The 21906-nt window shown below is 36.5% G+C and overlaps 1 protein-coding gene across 13 annotated transcripts in view; it reads left to right on the top strand.

Moving 5' to 3' along the window:
- The window catches only part of PPFIA2 (PTPRF interacting protein alpha 2), a 359571-nt gene that overhangs the window by 175548 nt on the left and 162117 nt on the right, over window positions 1-21906 (top strand). For 5 of the 13 annotated variants that reach the window (XM_074870673.1, XM_074870674.1, XM_074870670.1 and 2 more), the window contains exon 3: window positions 7579-7641. The exons of the other annotated variants lie outside the window; for them this stretch is intronic. In XM_074870673.1, the coding sequence (XP_074726774.1) occupies window positions 7579-7641 (63 nt within the window). The remainder of the gene's footprint in view (window positions 1-7578; window positions 7642-21906) is intronic. 13 annotated transcript variants of the gene reach the window in all.

Here is a 21906-nt window from a genome sequence, read left to right as displayed (position 1 = left end):
ACTACAGGAAGCAAAATTTTCAAATTAGAGCAAGTATGATTCACTGTATTTTGAACGTATTTTCAGATTTCTCTCTCCCACAAGATCCATGAGGTGTCTGAAACCTGTATACATCCCTCAGGTGCGCTCCAGCTCTGTCTAACCTGAATCTGTCAGAGGTCTGATCTCCTGGGACCATGTGCACAGTTTAACATTGTTAACATCACACCTTTCTAAACTACGTTTGTCTTATTGCAGGGCAGTATGTAGACACATGTGAACTGCTTTATCTTCCTTCCCCACAGTCTGGGTGTCGGTGACAAAAGAGATTATTATTGTAGGCTGAGGACAAGTCTAGCAGCCAGGTGATTAGAGGAGCAGGATTTCAGGCAGTGCAGGAAAACACTGTAAATGTATTTGGTTGGTGGTTTATTTTTTTCTTTTATTTTTCTCTTTCACTTCTTTTACCCCTCTTTCTTTCTTTCTTTTCAATACTAGTCATCGATAAAATGAGTTGGAACTGGACCTGGAACATAAATATCAGACTTCATGCTTCATTAGACAGAGCAAAAGAGTAGTCAGCATGATTTCCCCAGACCTAGTTTGAAAACTAATTAGCGTAACATTCCAACATGTTCATATAGTTTCATATTTTTACATTATATCAAATGAGCATGTCCTTTGTTTTCTACACTTGTAATAAAGAAAATCTTGTAGTTTGAAAAGACTTTATGTGAAGGAAATTCTGACAATTAGGCAAGGAAATATTTTTTGACTAAGAACTATTCAGACTTTCTAGGCTCTTTTTATTAACTAAATTTTTAGTGATGGAATATATGCCTGAATTATTTCTGTGCCTTGGTACAACACAGAGGCATGATCTTGAGATATTTTAATGGCTATATGAACTCAAACTCTGCTTCTGTGATCACTGTTCTGAATCTTTATTTGCTATAATAAATTTCTCCTAAGTTCAGTACATTAAATCAATATTTTATAGTGTAAATATAAGAGCTTATTGTAACTACAGTGTTTTTCTGCATTCACATCTCGAAAGATTTTTAAAATGATTAATCAAAGGATAATTAGTTCAGTCACTGTGATACAGGTAAACAAATAAATATTAATCTTATTATCTCATTAAAATGATCATTTAATGATGTATTATTACCTTACCTTGTATCATCATGTAACAGTACTGTGGGAAGATTACTATACAGACTGCAAGGTCTGTCTTTCTACATATTAGGTTTTAAGGGCTAGATCTTGAAACTTTTTACATGTAGATTTAACTCAGTGATAACAAGTTCCCTGTAGCTCAGTGGGAATACTCCCATGTACAAAGTCAGGTGTGTACATACCAGAGAGCTACTATTGATATAGATGTTTGTAGAGGGTGGTTTTTGTTACTTCTTTTTACTTTTTCTCTGCAGGCTAGCATCATCAAGCATATAATAATTATTAATTTATGTATAGTATGTGTACATACATATATGTAGATGGATACAGGGGGGTGTGTGTATGTGTACAATATATATCAAATCTTAGAATCCTAGAATAGTTTAGGTTGGAAGGGACCTTTAAAGGTCATCTAGTCCAGCCCCACTGCAATGAGCAGGGACATCTTCAACTAGATCAGGTTCCTCAGAGCTCCATCCAACCTCACCTTGAATGTTTCCAGGGATGGGGCATCTACCACCTCTCTGGGCAACCTGTTCCAGTGTTTCACCACCCTCATTGTAAAAATGTCTTCCTTACATCTGGTCTGAATCTATTCTCTTTTAATTTAAAACCATTACCCCTTGTCCTATCGCAACAGACCCTGCTAAAAAGTCTGTCCCCATCTTTCCTAGAACCCTCTTTAAGTACTGGAAGGCTGCAATAAGGTCTTCCTGGAGCCTTCTGTTCTCCAGGCTGAACATCCTTAGATACTTCTTTGTATATATTGCATCTTATCTATGCAAAATTATTGTGTATTTATATGTACACAGACATGCACAGACTCACCAATTCTGGTCATACAAATGAGACTCCTTTTGATTTGCTTAACTTCAGAGTGTGGACAGTTTCTATTAGATTGATAATTTAGAACCATTCATTTACTTCCCATATTTGCAATGTCATTACATGTAACTGAATAGTTAACGGAATGAGAAGGTATAATTAAAGAAGACGGATCATATATTAAATGATTTTTTTAGGTGGAGGAAGAAAAATAAAGTATGTATGTTTTGGTTCAACAATAAAAGATCACTTTCTGCACAGAACCAGCTGACAGTTTCAGATAAGAGGCCCGTCACAAAGACAAATTTGATACACTAACGGCAGCTGATAGTAAGACAGGGCAATATAAAGCATTAGATTTAGTGAAAAGGTTATTGTTGATGTGTTTGTTGATTTTTTTAAGAAGATATCTAACATTGTTTTCTAGTACAAATGTTACAAGAAATTACAGTGGCGCTTTTTTTTTTCTTAAGATGATGTATTTAGATATGAAGAGGTCAAACCTGCTAGGCATATTTTCTGAAATACCAACTTCTTTAGTCAGTTACATCCTCCACTTGAGTAGTCAGGAGAGATTAAAATGTATGCTTTACATTTTTTGTCCTCCCTAGTTATGTGTCTGATACTCCGAAGGAGCATCGTCCTCAACAGATCTAAGTGTAGCATGGTCTGCCTTCCAACTTCTTTTCCACCCAAAAGTCTACCTTGCAAGTGAGCTGTGAGTCTGAGTCACCTGGTGGCATTCAGCTTTCCTGGTGAGTCTCAGACTACTGGACGCTAATGTGTCCCAGAGGCTGCAGTCAACGCTTACCTAAAAGCATGCTGCATGTGACTGGCAAGTTTGGCCTTCACTGGGCCTGCAAGACTTGTCTTCATTGCTGCATTTCTTTCTAAGCCAGCCTTTATGGACAGTTTTAAGACTTAAAGCCTGCCAGGGGATCTCTGAGGTGGCTGCAGAAGGGAAATGACATGATGTTTGTTTGTAATGATGTTGGCAATTAAGTGAGACCTGAAACTTGTTGGTTGTCACAAACCTAATTTATCCAGAGCAAGCCCCAAGAGCTTCAAACTTTTCCATCACTTGAAACTTCAGGCAGGTGCAGAACTAGAATGATTGTCAGGGTTAAAATTCTGTCCAAATTGTCTAAGGATAGACTGGATAAGGTGGTAAATCTTCACATCCTTCATCCTTTGTTCCCTTCTGTTGTAGGAGCTCTCTGTCCTTCTCAATTGATAGGTACCAAATTTAGCATAATGAAAACCAAATAACATTTAATATTGAAAAATAATAAAATCATAGCATGACTTAGTTTGGAAGTGATCTCTGGAGGTTATATAGTCCATGCAGAGCTAACTTTATAACTAGACCAGGTGTCCCAGGGTCCTGTCCAGTCAAGTTTTGAAATGATCTTCCATAAATGAGAACACATTGGTGGGTATAGATTAAACTGATTTCAACTTGAGTTGAAGGTACTGGTTGTGAAGTAATCATGTGAAATTACATGGAACAGGCTTCACTTCAGGATAGGCTAAGCTGAAGCCACTTTCCTAGTCTGAGTGCAGAGAATAGGCAGTGAATTTCACTATGAAATATAAACTTCTTAAATATTGTACCTATGTATTGTGAAAGTGTTCTTTTTGGTTTTGTCTTGTTTTTTTCTCCAACTACTAAATAACAATTAGAATACTTTCTACAGGAATGGCTTTAGAAAGTAGGTAACAGGTCTGTTCCTTTTGGGCTTTTCACCTTGACGACTGTTCTGATAGCTTGCTAAGCATGACCTCAGTTAGCAACCCTACAAAGAGATGACACATAAGGGAAGAAACGGTTCTTTTCTGACTGCCTAGTTTCACTTATTTATGTGAGTAAAAACAATTTTCAGTAGACTAAAACACCTAAATAGCATTTTGGACTGTGGTGAGTGGTATAAGACTGGTCACCACAAGATTCTTGTCAAGAAACACCAAATATTGCTCTGAGGGAGAATATTTCTGAGAGCAGGATTATAATTATTTTTCTAGTAAGTAGGTTCCACCTGTCAGATACCTACATTATAGAAGTCAAAGAATTGGGGAAGATTCTGAAATGGTTTCTTCAATTTATCAATAAATTAGATTTATTTGGTGAATATCTGAATTTGTCAGCAGCTTTGGATACCACTGATTATAGAATCTGACTTGCTTTTTTATTCCATGTTCTTATTTTGGACATGTCCTTGAAATTAGTGCTGTACTGCTCATATCATAACTGAGAGCAAGAGTTCCTGCTTTACCAGCGCTTTGGCTGGGGTGTTGCTAAGAAGGTTTGGATTATAATGATGTTGCTATTTAGGAAAATATGTCTTGTTTCATGTGACCCGAACAGCAAGGTCACTTGAAAGCCCGGTGTAATTAATCAATTAAAAAAAAGCAGTTGCTACATGGTGTAAGCTTAGGTATATCAGTGTTAGACTTCATGAATTTTCATGTATTTCTTGAAGGTTAATATACAGAATTAGCTAAAACTTTCTTTAATTTTAGTGCTTCCACAGAAGCTTGAAATTGTAGCCTCATATATCCTTTATCACTATTTCCATCTAGTTGTAAAATGCAGGCCAGTTTGGTGCATATGTGGGCCATTATTCATGATTATTATCTGATGCGTTCTTGGAAACTCCAGGAGGTGTAGCTGGGCTGTGTATGTACCTAGAGTGCTTTTCATAGGTGGTGCATTTTCTGAAAATGTTTTCAGATGTGCCACAGCCTCACACAAGGCTTTTCTATGTGGAAACTTAGAGAGAAGGAGCCTGAAAACATTTCTGGGTCCATCATTTAGGATACACCTTGAGAATTTGTCCCAGTGCATGTGGTTCACAAGCAAAGTGTAGCTGAAGTGCTCATCCCAGGCAAGAATATTTGCATGTTCTGGAGCTTCATTTTCAGAGTTTTCTCTCCCTGTTGACCCTATTTTCTTCTCTGATAAATTTTAATACTTATGCAGTTTCTCAAGGAGGAAGACCAAACTGTAATAGAAAGTTTCATGAATATTAATTCTAATAGGTTATAGTTATTAGGGTACAAATTACTAAGTAGATGCTATAATATTAGATGCACACCTGAATGGAATAAATATTTTATCAACATGCATGAGATGGGAATTGCTGCATTACTTACACTGCATAACTCATTCATGGATTTTGTATCTCAAATGATTGCTGGTAAAATCATCATGATAATATGATGGATTTGCCTTAACGTGCATAGTTTGAAGACAAACAATTTTAGAATTAATGCACAAATTTTATATTTTTATTGAGTATTTTTGTTTCATTTATCTTCTCTTACACTTGACATCTTAGGCACTATGAGTCCAGTTGGACTACCATGGCTATAAGGAAATAGCCTTATGGCATTGAAATATCAGGGATCACTCATTTCCAATTATGTAAAGTTTCCTATAGTAGGCCTGAAGAGTCAAAATACTGGACCTTAACCCTATCAGCTGCTAGGATTGAACACTGTTCATTTTATACCTTTCATCAATAAACACAGTTAATCACAGTTTTACAAGAGGAAAAGGGGGGAAAACTATTTACAAGATAATTTCAAAAATTAGGCTAAAGTTACTCAGGTTATTGCTGTTAAGAGTGATGGACAGCAAAGATGAATTAGTTAACAGAGCTCAGATGCAGCAGTCAAAAGTATACAGTAGATCTACCTTTTCACACAAAAGTGCAAAATTATCAGAAAACATTACATATGAGACATATGTAAATTTAAAAATGTGCAAAAAAGTGTAAACTATTTACACATTTTCCAGGTGCATTTGTTTCAACCCTTTTTTAGTAGTTGTGTATGTATAAACATTGAGATTAAATTTAATAAGCATTAAACCATTATTAAATAAAGATGTCTTAGACTGAAATGATGAATGGTTAAAGTTTATAATGTGTATGTTTTCTTGTGCTAAGTTATTGTTTATTTAAAAGAGTGTCGTGCTGACATAATGTGGGCTGTGTTTTCCTTACAAAATTCTGGAGCAACAGTGGTGTTAAAGATCCATCTAAACAGGATTCATGAATTGACCATGAAGTTGCTTTGCATGGAAATGTTCTTTTCAAAAGTAGCTGCTTTGTATGAAGTGAAATCTCCTTTAAAAGAAAACAGTAAAAAAGTATCATAAAAATGTTTTCAAATATTTAAGGGTGGAAGTCTAAAGAAGGGAAATCTGACACAAGCAAGTTAAGAACTTGCCAGCATACGTTGAGAGTTTTGCCACTAATAGTATAATTCTCCTGTAAAAAATTGGAAGTTTAAAACTATTTCAAATATTTAAAAACTGTTTCAAATTACAATATGAATTCATTGGCAATATGTGGTTTGTAGACAGATGAACATGGATACATGCCTGTGGCTGTTGTTAAATGTAGTGATAATGCACACATTTTTGTTTACTGCGTAATAATACACAGTCAGGCTTAACTTCCTCATAAATTATAATAGTAAAGTCATTACAAAACACATCTTGCAATATGCATTTTATAAATGTTATATCGTGCTACTAAAAATACTTGAATCCCAAAATACTGTCTTTTTGTCAGTTCTGAATACCATGTTTACTGAATTAAGTTGTTAAATTGTCACAGAAATAAAGCTTAGGTCAATATTTACTTTGAGAGATGATGAAGCTCAACTATAATTAGCATGAATATTGTATGTATTGTTACATGTGCTCTCAACAATGGAAAGAAATTGGTTAGAGATTTAGTCTAGAACTGTTGTGGGGTTTTTTTAAGTGGCAGTCAGGGTAGATTGAACCAGAGGTTTAAAAAGTACTTCTAGAACTTTCTGAAAATTTATGCTGTTAATTTCCTCTGAAGTAAATATGGAGATCTGAAGAAATGTCATCTGGTCAGATTGCCTACTAGTTAAGGTCTTTCTAAAGAAGAATGTTATATGTTGGGCTCTGCAAAAATAAATTTAAGAGTCATGAAAAAGGAGGAAAAACAGCATTCAGTGCTAAAATATATTCTTCAGATAGCTGAAGGGACTTCCAGATTTTTAACTGCACGTGGCTTTTTTCCTACTATCTTTCCACTCCCATGATTGTTTGGTGCAACAGAGAAGTCTGAGACAGCATGAAAAATTTATCAGTTTAATAGGTAAATTCTACCTAATAATTTAATAGGTTTTCTTCTTTTGGTGTCTTTCCATAAAGTGTTTTAATTTGGGGAAGAAGATCCTATTTTCTTCAAACCTTACAAACAGGTAAGCCTTTTGCTTTCTGTAGAGACCTCAGATTAAAGTTAGCCTTGGAGCTATGATTATTTCTCCAGTTATCTGACCATTTGGCAGTGCTTCAGAGTTCATTTCTGTGAACACAGTACAGAACACTGAAGTGAGTTACTATTTGGTTGTTCTCAGCACCTCATGAGCCAGAAGATGTAACAATACTTTCAAATTTTTTATGTGAATTTTGGTTGAGCCACATTTTTGTTCTATCAGCTTGCTTGAATGGTAATAACATTCATCTTAGCATGGTGTAATTTAAATATACTGTAGCATTGTACAAAATTCTGTTCCATTCAGCAGAATCTCTGTTGCCCCCTTTTTCAGATGACGGTTGCTGCTGGTACGAGCATTGAGAATAACATTCAAAGGACCATATCCTGCCCTAATGTATGTTCAAAATATCTTGGATTTTTGTGTAATTTAAATGCGAAGCATCCTTATGTGAATTTGATATATTGTTGCCCACAGAAGCTTATGCATCTTGAGGTTACTTCATACTATGTATTTCAGGGTCGATGAATATTGTACTACAAGTGAGGTCTCAGCCTATCAAAATTACCCAATTACTGTCATTTTTTTCTATATGGTTTGATGGTGCAGCTAAATAAAGACAATGATAATATATTCACAGTTTCTTCTGTGTTTACCTTGCTACCCACCCAGCTCAATGCTCCTGTCAGTTGAAATCAGTAGAACAGCAATAGGCAAAATGAGGAAAGCAATGAGAGGTTATATTTATTCTACTTAACCTTGTTCTAAATTGGATTTTGATATAAAGATGTGTAATACTAAATTTGGAAGGAAGGTAATTTCATAGTTCTTGCTTAAGTATATCCCATGAGTTAAAAAAGAAGGGAGGAGTTACTGTTGCTCATGAAAGGTAGAATAAGAAATCTATTTTGTTAACAAAAGAAGCAAATTATTCACTTGTAGTATAATAGGTCATTTGTCTTTTTTTTACTAAAACTATTCAGATAACAGAAAGTCATTGGGCCAAAATTGAACTCTTATACATTAATGGGGAAACATTAATGAGAATTTGGGATGTACCACTGAGAAAGGACTGTGGGTCTTCATTGTATAGAAGCTTTTTTTATATATAAACATATATATATTTGTTTAATAATTTATATTTCAGCTAAAGATTATCGTGTTTAACTGACAGAAGGAATTCAGGATAAGCATTTCCATCACCTTAAGTTCTTTTAAGATAGAGCAAATAATCAAAGTACAAGCACAATATAGTTAAAATAACTAATAGCTGAGAGAAAAAATACTGTTAATTAATGTTGGCAAGAAGTTAGTTCATCCTCCCTGTCTGGGAAAAAAAAATCAACACCTTAGAACAATCTTTTTTCTGGAAAGTTTGTGCTTTTAAGGGAACATAGAGAAATTCTTTACACTGCATTCTTACACATGCAGATACTGCATCAGACTATCTGAAGCATTATGGATTTCTGAATACATTCCTTGAATAGACCAATATTATCAGTTCTTGGCTATGATTTGTACTGTTCGATTCCAGTTTCAGACTTGCTTCTATGCAGAGGAAAAAAGCTTCATCAATACATAATGTATGATTAATCTCCAGTGTCTTCCAGATTTTCAACATGACTTTTAACTTCTACAAGGCAATTTTAGTATTTCAGTCTGCAAATAGTACAATTTTTAATGGAAGATAGTAATGTGAAAGATAATAATATGAGAGAATTGACAAGCATGGAAAAATGCAGGATTTCAGATTTAATTACAGAAGTCCATACCATTACTTCAAAATTGTTTGAGGTCTTTTAGTTTGTTTTCTTTTTTTGAAAATTACATTGAGACAGGATCTAAATAGATGCTTTATTAAAAGAATGAAATAAACCAACAACTCAGAGGTTACTTTTTATCATTTGGATTATATCCATTACTACTAAAATCAGTAAGGAATTCATTCACTGCCATTGAACAAGAATATCCTTATTCTTGCATTTAGAGGTCACAACAGCTGTCATTGTAAACTACAGTCTCTTTGGACTTCTGTGAGGGTTTTTTTTCTCCAAAAAGAAATATATCAACTTCCACAAGAAAGAGGATAAAAATTAGAATTCATTAAATGCTCATCTAACTTCATCTCCTGATTTTCCTGTCTAAAGTTTAATGTTGAATTTAATGTTGTTGTCTCTGCTCTAGAGACAGTGGAGGCTAGAGTCAGTCTTACCTGTTGTCTCCCTGAAGGTATCAGTCTTTCTCGACTAAAAAGAGGACCTAAATGGCCATCTTGGCTTAGATACCTTGCTTACAGGTGGCTGAAATGAAGCAATACAAACCCTGTTTTCCCAGTTTAAGATGATGTTTAGGACAAGAATTACCTCACCAAACTGTAGCCTCCTAAAAGCCTGGTGTTCAATTACGCTATGATGCAGCTGCTTTCAATGAAGAAAACAAGGTATACCATTTGAAGAATCAACCCTCTTAAGATAGCTTGGATGGATTTCACTGAGGGGTCTTTTTCTCTTAAGTTAAGCAGTAGGTTAAGCAAATTAGTTTAGACTAGACATTAAAGAGCATTCTCAAATCTGAAACGGAAAAAAATGTAACTCCTGTGTAGATAACAGTGAAAAATCTTGCAGTTCAGTTGAAAGACTAGGTTTTAATATTTCTCTCTGAAATCCCTCCATGAACTAGAATGAATTCTTAAATGGTCTTTAATAAAAAAGTTCCCATTCTAGATTTCACTTTTAGTGTAAATGCACTAAAAATAAAAACTTTTGTGCTTAAAACTACTGTTTATTTCCTCCCCAGGGGAAAATAGCACAGTTCAGTCACAAAGAGTGTGAAACAAGCTCTTGCCATTATTATTTACTTATACCCAAAATCATTGTCAAGTGGTCATGAGGCCTAATTTTAGATTCTCACCTTACAAATAGGTGTAAACAACCGAATTCTTAACTCTGAAGACTCTTAACAAGGAGATACAGTATTCTGTTTCAGACTTTAAAATAATTCTCAGTGAAAGTTCGTCTTATCACGATGATTTTTTTATACGTGAATTCCTCAGATTTCTTCCTTGAAACTGCCCTGCAGAGAAGGACTTGGGAGTAGCAGTGGATGGAAAACTGGCTATGAGCCAGCAATGTGCGCTCACAGCCCAGAAAGCCAACTGTATCCTGGGCTGCTTCAAGAGAAGTGTGGCCAGCAGGGCGAGGGAGGTGATTCTCCCCCTCTACTCTGCTCTTGTGAGACCCCACCTGGAGTACTGTGTCCAGCTCTGGGGCCCTGTTTTGCTGATTAGGGATATCAATTAAACTCAGACACCAGAGTGAAAAGAGCAGGCGTATTTTACTAGAAATAACTAAATAATATAACAGAATAATACAGAAAACATACAGTAAGAAAAGACAGAATAGTGCACTTAAATAGGAAAATACAGGGTAATGCATCAAATCATTACTACATGAGTGAGAGAATAGTGATTAAGAAAGATACATCACCACTTGCATACGTTACCATCATCCAGATCCGCAGTCGCTGGGGAGCCCCGGTTACAGCGAGGATTTGGAGAGCCTGTCCCTGCAAGTGGGAAATCCTACGCAGTGCGTCCACCCGTAGGTGAGGCTTCCAAAGTCGCTGTGAGCGGGTCCAGCCTTATATACCCAAAAATCAGCAAGCCAGAATAGCTGGCACCTTTGTTTTAAGCAGAAATATCTGGTTTCCATCTCACATTAGGTTCCCCCAGAGCCTGGCCAGGGCTCAAGGGGGAAGCTAAGGGAGTTTCCCTGCTTATCTAGTTGATTTATGAGCAAGGTCACACACCAGGTCACAGGGCCAGACAACTGTCTCTGTGGCCCTGTTATCTTGCTCACACACACAAAGAAGGATACATTCAAGATAGGCATGTTTTATGATGTTTTAAGCTACATCTTCTATGCATATTTCACTAATGACTGCATACTGGGTTAGCAGTTTCAGTTCAGGGCCTGTTGCTCAGGCTTCAGTATTCCCACCTTTTACATCAGAATAGTTGGTTTGCTATAATTTAGTATAATACCTGTTAGCACAATGGTTATCAGTTATAAAATATACAGGGTTCATCTATAGGTCAACTCTGGCTTGGGCCTGTTGTCCAAGCCTTAGCACTTCAGGCCCCCAACATAAGAAGGACATAGACCTGCTCAAGCAAGTCCAGAGGAGGTCCATGAAGATGATCAGGGGGCTGGAGCACCTCGCTTATGAGGACAGGCTGAGAGAGTTGGGGTTGTTCAGCCTGGAGAAGAGAAGGTTATGGGGAAGCAGCCTTCCAGTACTTAAAGGGGGCCTACAGGAAAGATGGGGAGGGACTTTTTATTGGGGATTGTAGTGATAGGATGAGGGGTAACGGTTTTAAACTGAAAGAGAGTAGATTTAGATTTGCTATAAGGAAGAAATTCTTTACTGTGAGAGTGGTGAGATACTGGAACAGGTTGCCCAGAGGGGTTGCAGATGAGCAACCTGGTCTAGTGGAAGGTGTCCCTGTCCATGGCAGGGGTGTTGGAACTAGATGATCTTTAAGGTTCCTTCCAACCCAAACCACTCTATGATTTAATGATTCTTTTCAGTTTCATCAGATTTTTTAATTTATAATTAATAATGACCAAAAGTCCTGTTAGATACAAAAGAACCATGTTCAGAGACAGAATATAATCCTTACCGACATCTACATGTCATCCAAATGCACAAAGCCTGCAGCAAGAGTGAAGAGTGGAAATCTGCACCCACCGTTTCACCCAGCATCTTGCAGGGAGGATAGGAAGGGAAGGCAGTTCTGCTTTACAGGTACTTCTCTCCGCAGAAGATCTTCCTGGGGCACTGTAACAATTGCAAAAGCAGACCCAGCTTCAGTTTAGACAAATACTGTAACTGAAAAGAGTCATCCAAAACTTGATGAACAATTTCAAAGTGTTTTATTCGTTCCTGAATCCTCTAGTTTCCCAATGATTGGATACTGCTTTTGTAGCTATTTATTACTGAATAAAACCCAGCTCTTTAGGCTTTTTCACACGTACGCTTTTATATTACGACTGATTGTTCCTATGTTAATTAGAAAAAAAATTGCTAAAGGAACAACTTTGTAATATATGACAAAGAAAATTAATTAAATCATTTATTTTATTCTATTGAATTCCAAACCCACAATTACCCATGTGAACCATAGTGTTAATAGTTGGGATTAAAGCTGTCGAATCTACAGCTGAAACTGTTTGAATGCATGGTAACTTTTCAATTATTCAGCTGTTCTGAAATGTCTTCTGGTTTCTTGTGATTACTGTGAATGGCACAACTTTGTATTTCTGCCTTTTCTAAAAGGGATAGCTGTGGAGGATGATCTCAGAAGCATAAAATTTTCAGTCAGTATATATTGCACTTGTTCAGCATTTTATTTACATGGCATTAATTATACACTTATAATTAATTATAAAACTCGGTTATTTAGTCAAAAAAAGGCACAATACATTTGATTTGGCTTTTCTGGCTCTTAATCTCAGACCTAAAATATATTTCTAGATGTACTCATCTAGTAGCAGAGTTTGAGATGCTAAAACTGTACAGAAACAGAATAGATTGTTCATGAGACATATGTGCTAAAATATTAAAAGAGGCTTTATCAAGCCTGAATAATATCTCCTGATGTTATTAGTAACAAATGTAAACAGGTTTTTAAATATAAAGGGTGTATAGTATATAATTTTGCTTAATAGACATATACTGCAAAGCTTGCAATAAAACTGAAACTCAAGAAAAAACTGCAATATATTCAAAATTGAGAATCAGATACTATAATGGTTTCATAGGTACAATTTTGTGGGCAGTTTCCCACAAATGAAAAAATCTAATTTGCATGCTGTTGCTCTGTGAAGTTTATACCTCCACAGTCTTCGTTATAAGCCTCAATTTACCTTTATTCCCACATAAGCTTTCTGGTTTCTGTTTCTCATTATTATAAATTGTTTACATGACAGAAGCTGAGTGAAGAAATTGATATTATATACAAGAGTAATATGCTATTGCAGTTTATTCCCTTCTCTTACGTATTGCTTAGTGGGATAATAAGAGACACTTAACTTCTAGGTTTGCTGTCCTTCATGCAAGATATCCGAAATCTTGGCTGCATCTATAGATATATGTATTATTTTTATAGATTAGTCTTTAAACAACCACTACAATTCCTATATGCTTTGAAAACACTGTCTCTTGATAAGAAGTAATTTCTGTAGATGTACTCTTAACGTATACATGCATTCTCATATGCCTGGATGGACATTACTGATGGATAGTCATTTAGACAGAAAAGTCTATCATACTTTGATATCTCAATGCCATTACTTGATGATTGGAAACACTGCAAGCTAATGGTCAGAACAAAGACAGGAGACTTTGTATGCAGATCTAGTTGCTGTAGTTACATGACCTTGAGCTTCTGCAAAATGGCAGTATTAACACTTCTTTTTTACACCTCTTCAAGATCTACAATAAAAATGTAAACAGCAAAATATGAAAGAAAATGGTGGCATGTATTAAACATGCTTCATTCGAAATAGCAGAACTTAAGTCTGTGTTTTTTTAAAACAAAATTGCTCTATATAATAAATGAAAACATACATCACTGCATATAACTGCAAAGAAAACTAATTATTTAGTTTTAATCAAGCACAAAACCAATGCATTTTGTTATTTCACCGTCAGCTATTCCACTACTCTCTCATGGAGAAGCCACATTTGTTCTATCTAAAGGGATACATACCTTCAGGAATTCTTCATAGAGCTAGTGACAAGTTCTAGAGTAATTACTTTGAAAATGCAGGGATTTTTAAATTTCAGCATATGTGATCCAGGCCATTTTGTTCAGGTCGGTGTTTTTATTAATTACATAGCTCAATGTGTGTAAATGTTTAACATTAATTTTTTTCATTATTTTATGGCTTTAGACAAGATATAGAGCATATATATAGACATTTTCCACAGTAGTTCTGTAGGAAAACCAATTTGCTTATATTTTATCAGATTCGGCTGTTACGCAGCATCTTATAAAACTGTTTTTCATTCATCAGCAATCTTAATTCGTTACACTATTTCAAAAGTGTTTTGGGAGGGTTACAGTAAGGGGGAAAGAGAGAGACAAAGCTTTGGTAATATAGATACCTTAAAATGTCAGTGTATTTGTTTTTCTCCCAAATTAGAATGAAACTGTACCTCCTATGCTTTCTGGATACTTTTTTTTTTTTTTTTCTATCAAAGATTAAATCCTTCTTGTTTTCATAAGTTTATTCATGTGAATAAGCTGAGTAAGCTTTTTTTGTTAAGTTTAAGCCAAATGCCTTTATTTCAGGTGAGCTGAAGCAGAAATATTTTTTTCTATCCTGGGAACATTTCTGAAATTGAGGGAAAAAGTAATCCAAAACTACTACACATAGGAACAAAAAGTCAGAAGCCTAAACATAATTACAAACCTCCAGCCTTTCTCAGGTTGCTATGAAAGGTCCCTGAGCTTTCAGCTTGACTCCTTCAGCTCTTTTCCAACCTTCATATGATTCAGATTTACCAAATAGTGACCTACCTCTTGAAGCTACAAACCCTTTTTATGTGATCACCTGACACTTTCAAGTGTCAGACCCTTTTGGCACATAGATGTTTTATTTTTGTCCATGGAAAGAAAAAAATGTAAAGAGATTTCCTTTCACAAGGTTTTACTCAAAGTCCATAGTTCAAAGTCTTCAGGAGTTACTTCATTAATAAATAAACTTGCAAACAGAAAAGCGATTTCAGTTTGTTCTTACTGCCAGTGACTGTGCAGCCCTATTTTTTGAGCATGACACTAATCTTTTGACCCTCATCTCCCATTTCCCTGCCACAGGGCTAGCATATCTCACTGTGCAGTTCAACATTTTTGCCTCTGCTTCAGACCTCGTGACCGGCAATTAGCTGGCAGATCTGCCACCTGGCCAGCTGTGCCAAGTATGTTAAACCCTAAGGTAGAAAGATAGCAGCAATGCGCTGCAACTGGGGAGATGTATCACTGGCAAGTGTATGTCTTAGCAACAGTGTGGTGTCCTTGCTCTCAAGTATGTGGCTGCATGCTCGTGGTAGTGCTATTACATGCACAGTGTCAGTGTCCCAGCATAGCTTTGCAAGCACTCCAACACTTTTCCTTGCCATTTAGACTGACACAGTCCCAGTGCAATGATTCCATTCGAGAGACTGAAAATTGCAAAATGGAAATCAGGAATTAGGAGTTGTAGCAGTGTTAGCAAGGGATTTGCAAGGAACAGTGCTCAGATGATACCTAAGTTGTTCCACACCCTTTTAATTTTAATTTTTATGTATACACTGGGAATGGACACAGTACCGTATGATTAGCTCGGTTTTCAGCTACAGCATGCAAATTTATAGGTGCTTATCTGTGTCATCCTGGGAGAGGAAACAACTTTAAAATCAGTGCATCAGTATCATGATGAAGAGTATTATATGAAAAAATCTTGCCTGGATTCACAGATGTTACTAGACAGCTTTCCTGAGCAAATCCACTAGAGTGAAATACCCAGTACCCTTAAGCCAAGCATTCCTCTCTCTGTGGCTCACTGAGAGGCTTGTTGTGGGCTGACCTTGGCCAGCAGCCAGACACCTACCCAGATGCTCCCTCATTCCCCCTCTTCAACAGGACAGGGGGAGAAAATAAGATGAGAAATCTCACAGATCGAGATAAAGATGGGGAGATCACATACAAGTTACCACATCAAAACAGACTTCACTTGGGGAAAATTAATTTGTTGCCAATTAAAATAGATTTGGATGGTGAGAAACAAAGACAAAAAATTAAAATAATACCTCCCACATAACCCCACACTTTCTCCCAGGCTCAACTTCACCCCTTCACTCCCAACTCCTCCATCCCCCCCACACCCAAGTGGTGCAGGGGGATGGGGAATGGGGGTTGGGGTCAGTCCATAACAGCCCCTCTCCACTCCTCCTTCTTCCTCACACTTTCCTCTGCTGTGGTGCGGGTTCCCCCATGGGCTGCAGTGTGGATACCTACTCTGGTACCTGGAGCACCTCCTCCTCCTCCTCCTTCTCTGACCTTGGTATTCACACTGTGGTTTCTCACTCCCTTTTTCTTTCCTTCCTCCTTTGCCTGTGTAGCATTTTCTTACCCTTTCTTAAATACACTTTCCCAGAGGTGCCACCATCTTGTCTGAGGGGCTCAGCTGTGCCCTGCAGGGGATCGTTTGGAGCTGGCTGGAACCGGCCGTGTCCGGCATGGGGCAGCCCCAGCCTCCCCTCAGAGAGGCCCCCGCAGCCCCCGCTGCCAGCGCCTAGGCACCTGTGCCCTGTACGCTTGTGTAGCTGTGCTCTGAGCGCACCTCACACACACAAATCTACAGACAGGGATGAGTGCTGCCCGTGTCCATCTAGTAATGGAGATGAAAATGTCCAGCTTTCAGACTCCTCTATGAACCACCATCTGCCAGAGAAAATGAAGAAAAATTCATCACCAGAGGCTTTCTCTCTCTTCAGCTCATGCCACATCTCAAACCAGCTTCCATGTGCTTTCAACAAAGGAGCTGAAAAGAACAGAAGCACTTACCTAGCATTTTCTCTTTTCTTCTAGACTTCCCCAGTGGTGTTCTTTTTTGTTGTTGTTGTTTTCCCCACTGTTTCTGAGACACATGCCATCAAGTCACAGATGGAAGATCTAGATTTGGAAAGAAAGTCATGCGTTGTCTGACCTTTAAAGGAAATCTATGCCTATAAAGATGTCCTTTGGGAAGAATAGCAGATTCTCATAGGTTTGGTAACATTTTGCCTCTGTATTATTACTGAAAAAAGTCTTAGTCCTATCACCAGAAAATAGATGGGAGGAAATCATTCTGTGACAGAGGTTTAATGCATAGGAAAAAGATTTCTAGATAACAGTGATGCTCCTAAATACTTTCATTTACTAGTCTTCTGGAATTTGCATTTGTCTTGGGCAAGAGAGATACAGAAGAGCCATCAGCTGTTAAAGACTGAGAAATAACTCATTTGGGAAAGGCCAATTGGCAAATTCCTTTGCAAGAATAAAAGAACACCATCCATCCCTTTGCTGTACACTCGTACATTGGTCCGAATGGTACTGCTGACAGTTTTGTGAACACTTTTTATGGCGAGTTAAGAGGGCTGGAAAGAGACCTTGACTCTTTGCTGCAACCTTTAGCAGGATCAGTCATCATCCCCTTCTAATAACATAATCTCAGTTCCGTTCAGTTTCAGGGAGCTGTATTCACTCTGACACCGTCATGAATCAAAACGAAGTTTTACATCCCAGTCATTCTTACTGGTCCTTACAAAAACCACCATACACAAAGCCAACAAAGCTCAAAACTGTCCCGCAGTCAATGAAACATTAGGAGAAACTGTCCTCAAAAGATGACTACTGTGCTTCTTGGCAAATAAGAGCCTAAATGGATTCAGAAAATCATTGGAAATTTTTATTTATCTGTCTTTTCCAAATGCCTGTCAAGTACTGTGGTTTTGTTAGCATTGCAATGTGAAGGCATTTTTAACCTATTCAAGGCATGGATAATTGCCACTTGCTATCATCAGTGAAAATCTGTGATAAAATGCTCTCATCTGAGACTAGGATTTAGATTACTTCTGATATCTAGCAGTTTCTTAGTCATAATCTTGTTTGCTTGTTTTAAATACTGTGTATTTATATGCTGATATTTCAGTTAAATGGAACTATCTGACTAAACATCTTCAGCTCTAATTTTAGTAAAAAGAATTAACTCTGATTACTTGTAACTTAGTGCATCAAATTACAGACTTTTCTGCAGCCAGTAACTGCTCTTTCTTGCTTTGGCTACATGTGACTTCTATAGCTGCTAAAGACTCCTGGCAATTTAAACAGTAGATTTTGTAAAAATAACATTATTCAACATTTACAATACTTCTCAATCTTCTACAAGGTGAAATCTCCCCAAATAGCAGGCCATGTTGCTCCCAGTGTGTCTGAAAGCAAGCTCAAATGTTCTGCACTTTTTCTGCACTACAGATTTGGAAAGTTGTACTAAGTTAGGTTCTAGTCTGGCTAAGTCAGTGAGGAGGGGTTTAGGATAGAAAAATGCGTGTCCTGGTCCTGAAAAGTTAGGACCAAGACTGGTGAAAAAGAAATCAGCTCAGATTCAGTTTATTTTTATATTTAGATCTCAAGGAATCCTTCAGTTAAACTAAGTAATGAAAACTTGACATTCCTTATTTTCTTGGGGTTTTAATTAACAACGACAGGAACTTACAGTTTTTTCTTCCTTCCTATTATATTGAAATAGTTGATGGCAAAGAATATCACTTTATAAAGCAATCAAAAGTTTTCTCATTATAACATTTTAATATGCTAAAATGTACAAAATACTCTTTTAGAATGTGTCCAGTAGGTTGAAATTTTTTGAATTATACTAGACAGATCATTCAAAGTCTCAAAATGTGATTACTCAAAATCTTAATAATTATGAAAGTTTAAGCTTACACATGGACATGCTGTTTTTTTATGAATGATGATAATGAAGGTTTTGACCGAATCGTCTAACACATTTTAAAGCTAAAGTTAAATGTACATATTAAGGATGAACAATCATAAATTAATATGTGTTTAACCAAAGTTTAAAAGTACTTTTTCTTACACCTATTTGGAAATCTTTATTTTTTTATTAAAATATATGCCTAAACTGGACAATGTCACAAAATGACAGTAAACAATTAGCTCACAGAGCATCAGTATTAGTCATGTTCACGCTATTTACTTTTAATATTGATGTTCAACAGTTCAGCATTGCTGTCCTGGTCCTGAACCTTCAGAGTGACAAATTGTGCAATTGTGTTGTTAAGTCTACGAAAACAAGGGTTATGCTGAAATTTCACTTTAGATGTTTGATGGGTCTTTGCATCCAACCCATGGTTCTTGTTTGCTGTTCATGGCTGTTATCAGAGCCCATTGCTGTTCCCGCCTGCCCTGTCTGCCGGGGTGTTGCTCTCCTTGGCAACCAAGAAACCACTCTGATTTACATGGGGACATGCGTCGGGCACATCCAACCCTGTGAGTGGAACGAGTATCTTTTCCCCAACATAGATATAGCTGAGGTGAATATGCTGCCAGGCAAATTTGATTTAAAATTGCGTCAGTTTCTAAAATAATTTAGAAATTATTTCTAAAAATGTAGCTATAATCTATGTAAATGAATCTAAATTCCTCAGAAGATGGTAGAAGGGATTTTATGTGTGGCAGATAACAAAACAAATCAGTTGCTTTAGTGGGTTAAAACAGTGTCCCTTCAATCTAAATCCCATTTGCGAAACTTCTGTCATTTAAAATGGTAGTAGCTGCTAGTATTGTGATTGCTAGCTGTAACAATTAGCATAGAGTTTGAGAATAACATGTGAGTTTTGAGGACAACATAACCCCCATAGATGTTCAGAAAATCTGTCTTGAGCTTTGCTACTCAAAGAAATAAAATTAAAATCACTGTAGGCTCTAAAACAAAAACATTTGATGGATAATATAATCAGATTAGAGCAAGGACTTCAGTACTTCTAATAGTTAATGTTGATTGATGCTGAAATGTACTTTTCGTGTTGGGGTTTCCTTGCTTTTGGTGTATAACTTTTGCTTAATGAACCTGGGAGCCTTTCTCTCTTGCTGCTGTGACACCTTTGCTGGAACCAAGGAGAGGCAGAGGAGGAAGCCCTGCCATGCAAAGGGAAAGAATCCTGGGCTAGAACAAAATAATGATTAGATTAAAAAGAGCAGCCAAGGACTGGAAGGGGGAAAATAAAGATGAATCATTAAGCATGGAGTCTGGAAGCAGGTGGAGGATCAGAGACACCAGTGGGAGCAGGGGCTTGTGGCTGTCGGGGAGGGACACGAACTGACCCAGATGAGAAGTAACAGTGGAGAAGGAAGTTTTCAACGACCCAGGTGTGCCAACTGAAAAAGCAGATCATCAAAAAGAAAACTTCTCATGGAAATGTATCAGGTTTTATAGGAAAGATGTCTCAGGTCTAGAGACTGAGGGAGGGTGAAAGCACAACAGAGGTGCCCCCTCAGAAGATATCCTGAGTTCCAATAGTGAATGATGGTATAGTAGTGGTATGTGTGCATAAGGCACTTCTGTAGATAATCGTAATCCTGGTACTAGCACCTAAATAGCACTCCTACACTCTTCTAATATAGCCTTTTTAGTAATTACGTACACATACAAATATATTACATTTTGAGTGGTGAGAAATAAATTTTGTTGTAATTGTTTCTCCAGCCAATAGTTATGGTTTATTAAATTGCTAATAGTTGTCTACTAAAAAGAAACAAACATGCCCCAAGAAAGAAAAGGAATTATTTTAAAGATCAGTATTACTTAAGCACCTGTTTCATGCTTACAGCAGTTTGGAGTTAGAAATAATTGAAAAGCATACCGATATTGCAAGTGATGGATCAGAGGAAAAAGCTTACACCAAAGATTATGTTTTAAATTTCCGCAGTGCATCAAGGAAGTCATTGGCTTGGAAATGCATAAGTGTTTTATACAATAGTGATTGAATATAATACTAAGGCAAGGATTAAACTTTATTTCAGTTTCCCAAAGGAAATTCCAGGGAAAAAAATCTATACCATGCAAACTCTGAACTGTATATCTCAAATACAGCATATTTATTTTCTTTATCTGAGGAGCCATGATGACAGAACATCCAAATGCATTTTTTAAAAGAAACTCTCTCTCCAGTGTTACATTTACATTCTAATGCTGCTGCAATATGAATTAGTTTCTGTTTGCAAAAAGATAGAAGTGGGAATATGATCCTTCTGTAGAGTTTGAATCTCACCTGACCTTTGAATTTCACCATTACTTTTTCATTCAGGTGCAGTAAGTCTGTTAAAGGTTACCTGGGCAGTGATACAATGAATTGTGCAACTCTTTCCTTTTTTTGATTAAATTGTTGATGCATTTTAATCTAGATAAATAAAACAGGCACAAAAAAACTTGAGAAGAGCTTGTCATACATCTTTGTTGTCTGATCTTAGTTATAACTAATTAAATATTTATTTTTGTTCTAGATTGGCCATCCTTTGTATTACACATCTTAGACACTCAGCAATATCAGATTATTAGCATCAACTGGCTTCTTATTTCATTATTCCCCATCTTGTATTTTACACAGTAAAAGGCATAATTATAGAGTAAAGCATAATTATAGGGCAAGGGACAAGTGTGAAGAGACAGATGATTTGAAATAATAGAAATATTTAAAAATTAGAAAGAAAAAAAAGAAACATATTTAGGGACAAGTGAGCAGAAAGAAATCTTATGAAGATACTTCTAGAAAGGCATCCTGTGATCTGCTAAACATATTAAACTTTCACTTAAACATATACTTTTTCTGCATGAATGGATTATTCCCCAGACAAATAATGAACAAATTTTACTACCGTGACTTCCTGATTTTGATGCATATTGAGTTACTTCTTGGCTTTATTATTCTTGTAATTAGACTTAATCCAAATTTAATACAAATGGAAAAAGAAGCTTTTTCAGATCTTAATTTTAAAAACTTCTCAGGATTCATCTGACTGTCTAAATTTCTCTTCTGTGAGTAGTATTAACATAA

The sequence above is a fragment of the Strix uralensis genome, chromosome 5 (genome assembly GCF_047716275.1).
Source record: "Strix uralensis isolate ZFMK-TIS-50842 chromosome 5, bStrUra1, whole genome shotgun sequence".
Classification (NCBI taxonomy): domain Eukaryota; kingdom Metazoa; phylum Chordata; class Aves; order Strigiformes; family Strigidae; genus Strix; species Strix uralensis.
Note: the sequence above shows the minus strand (reverse complement) of the source record. Positions and strands in the feature narration are given on the sequence as shown.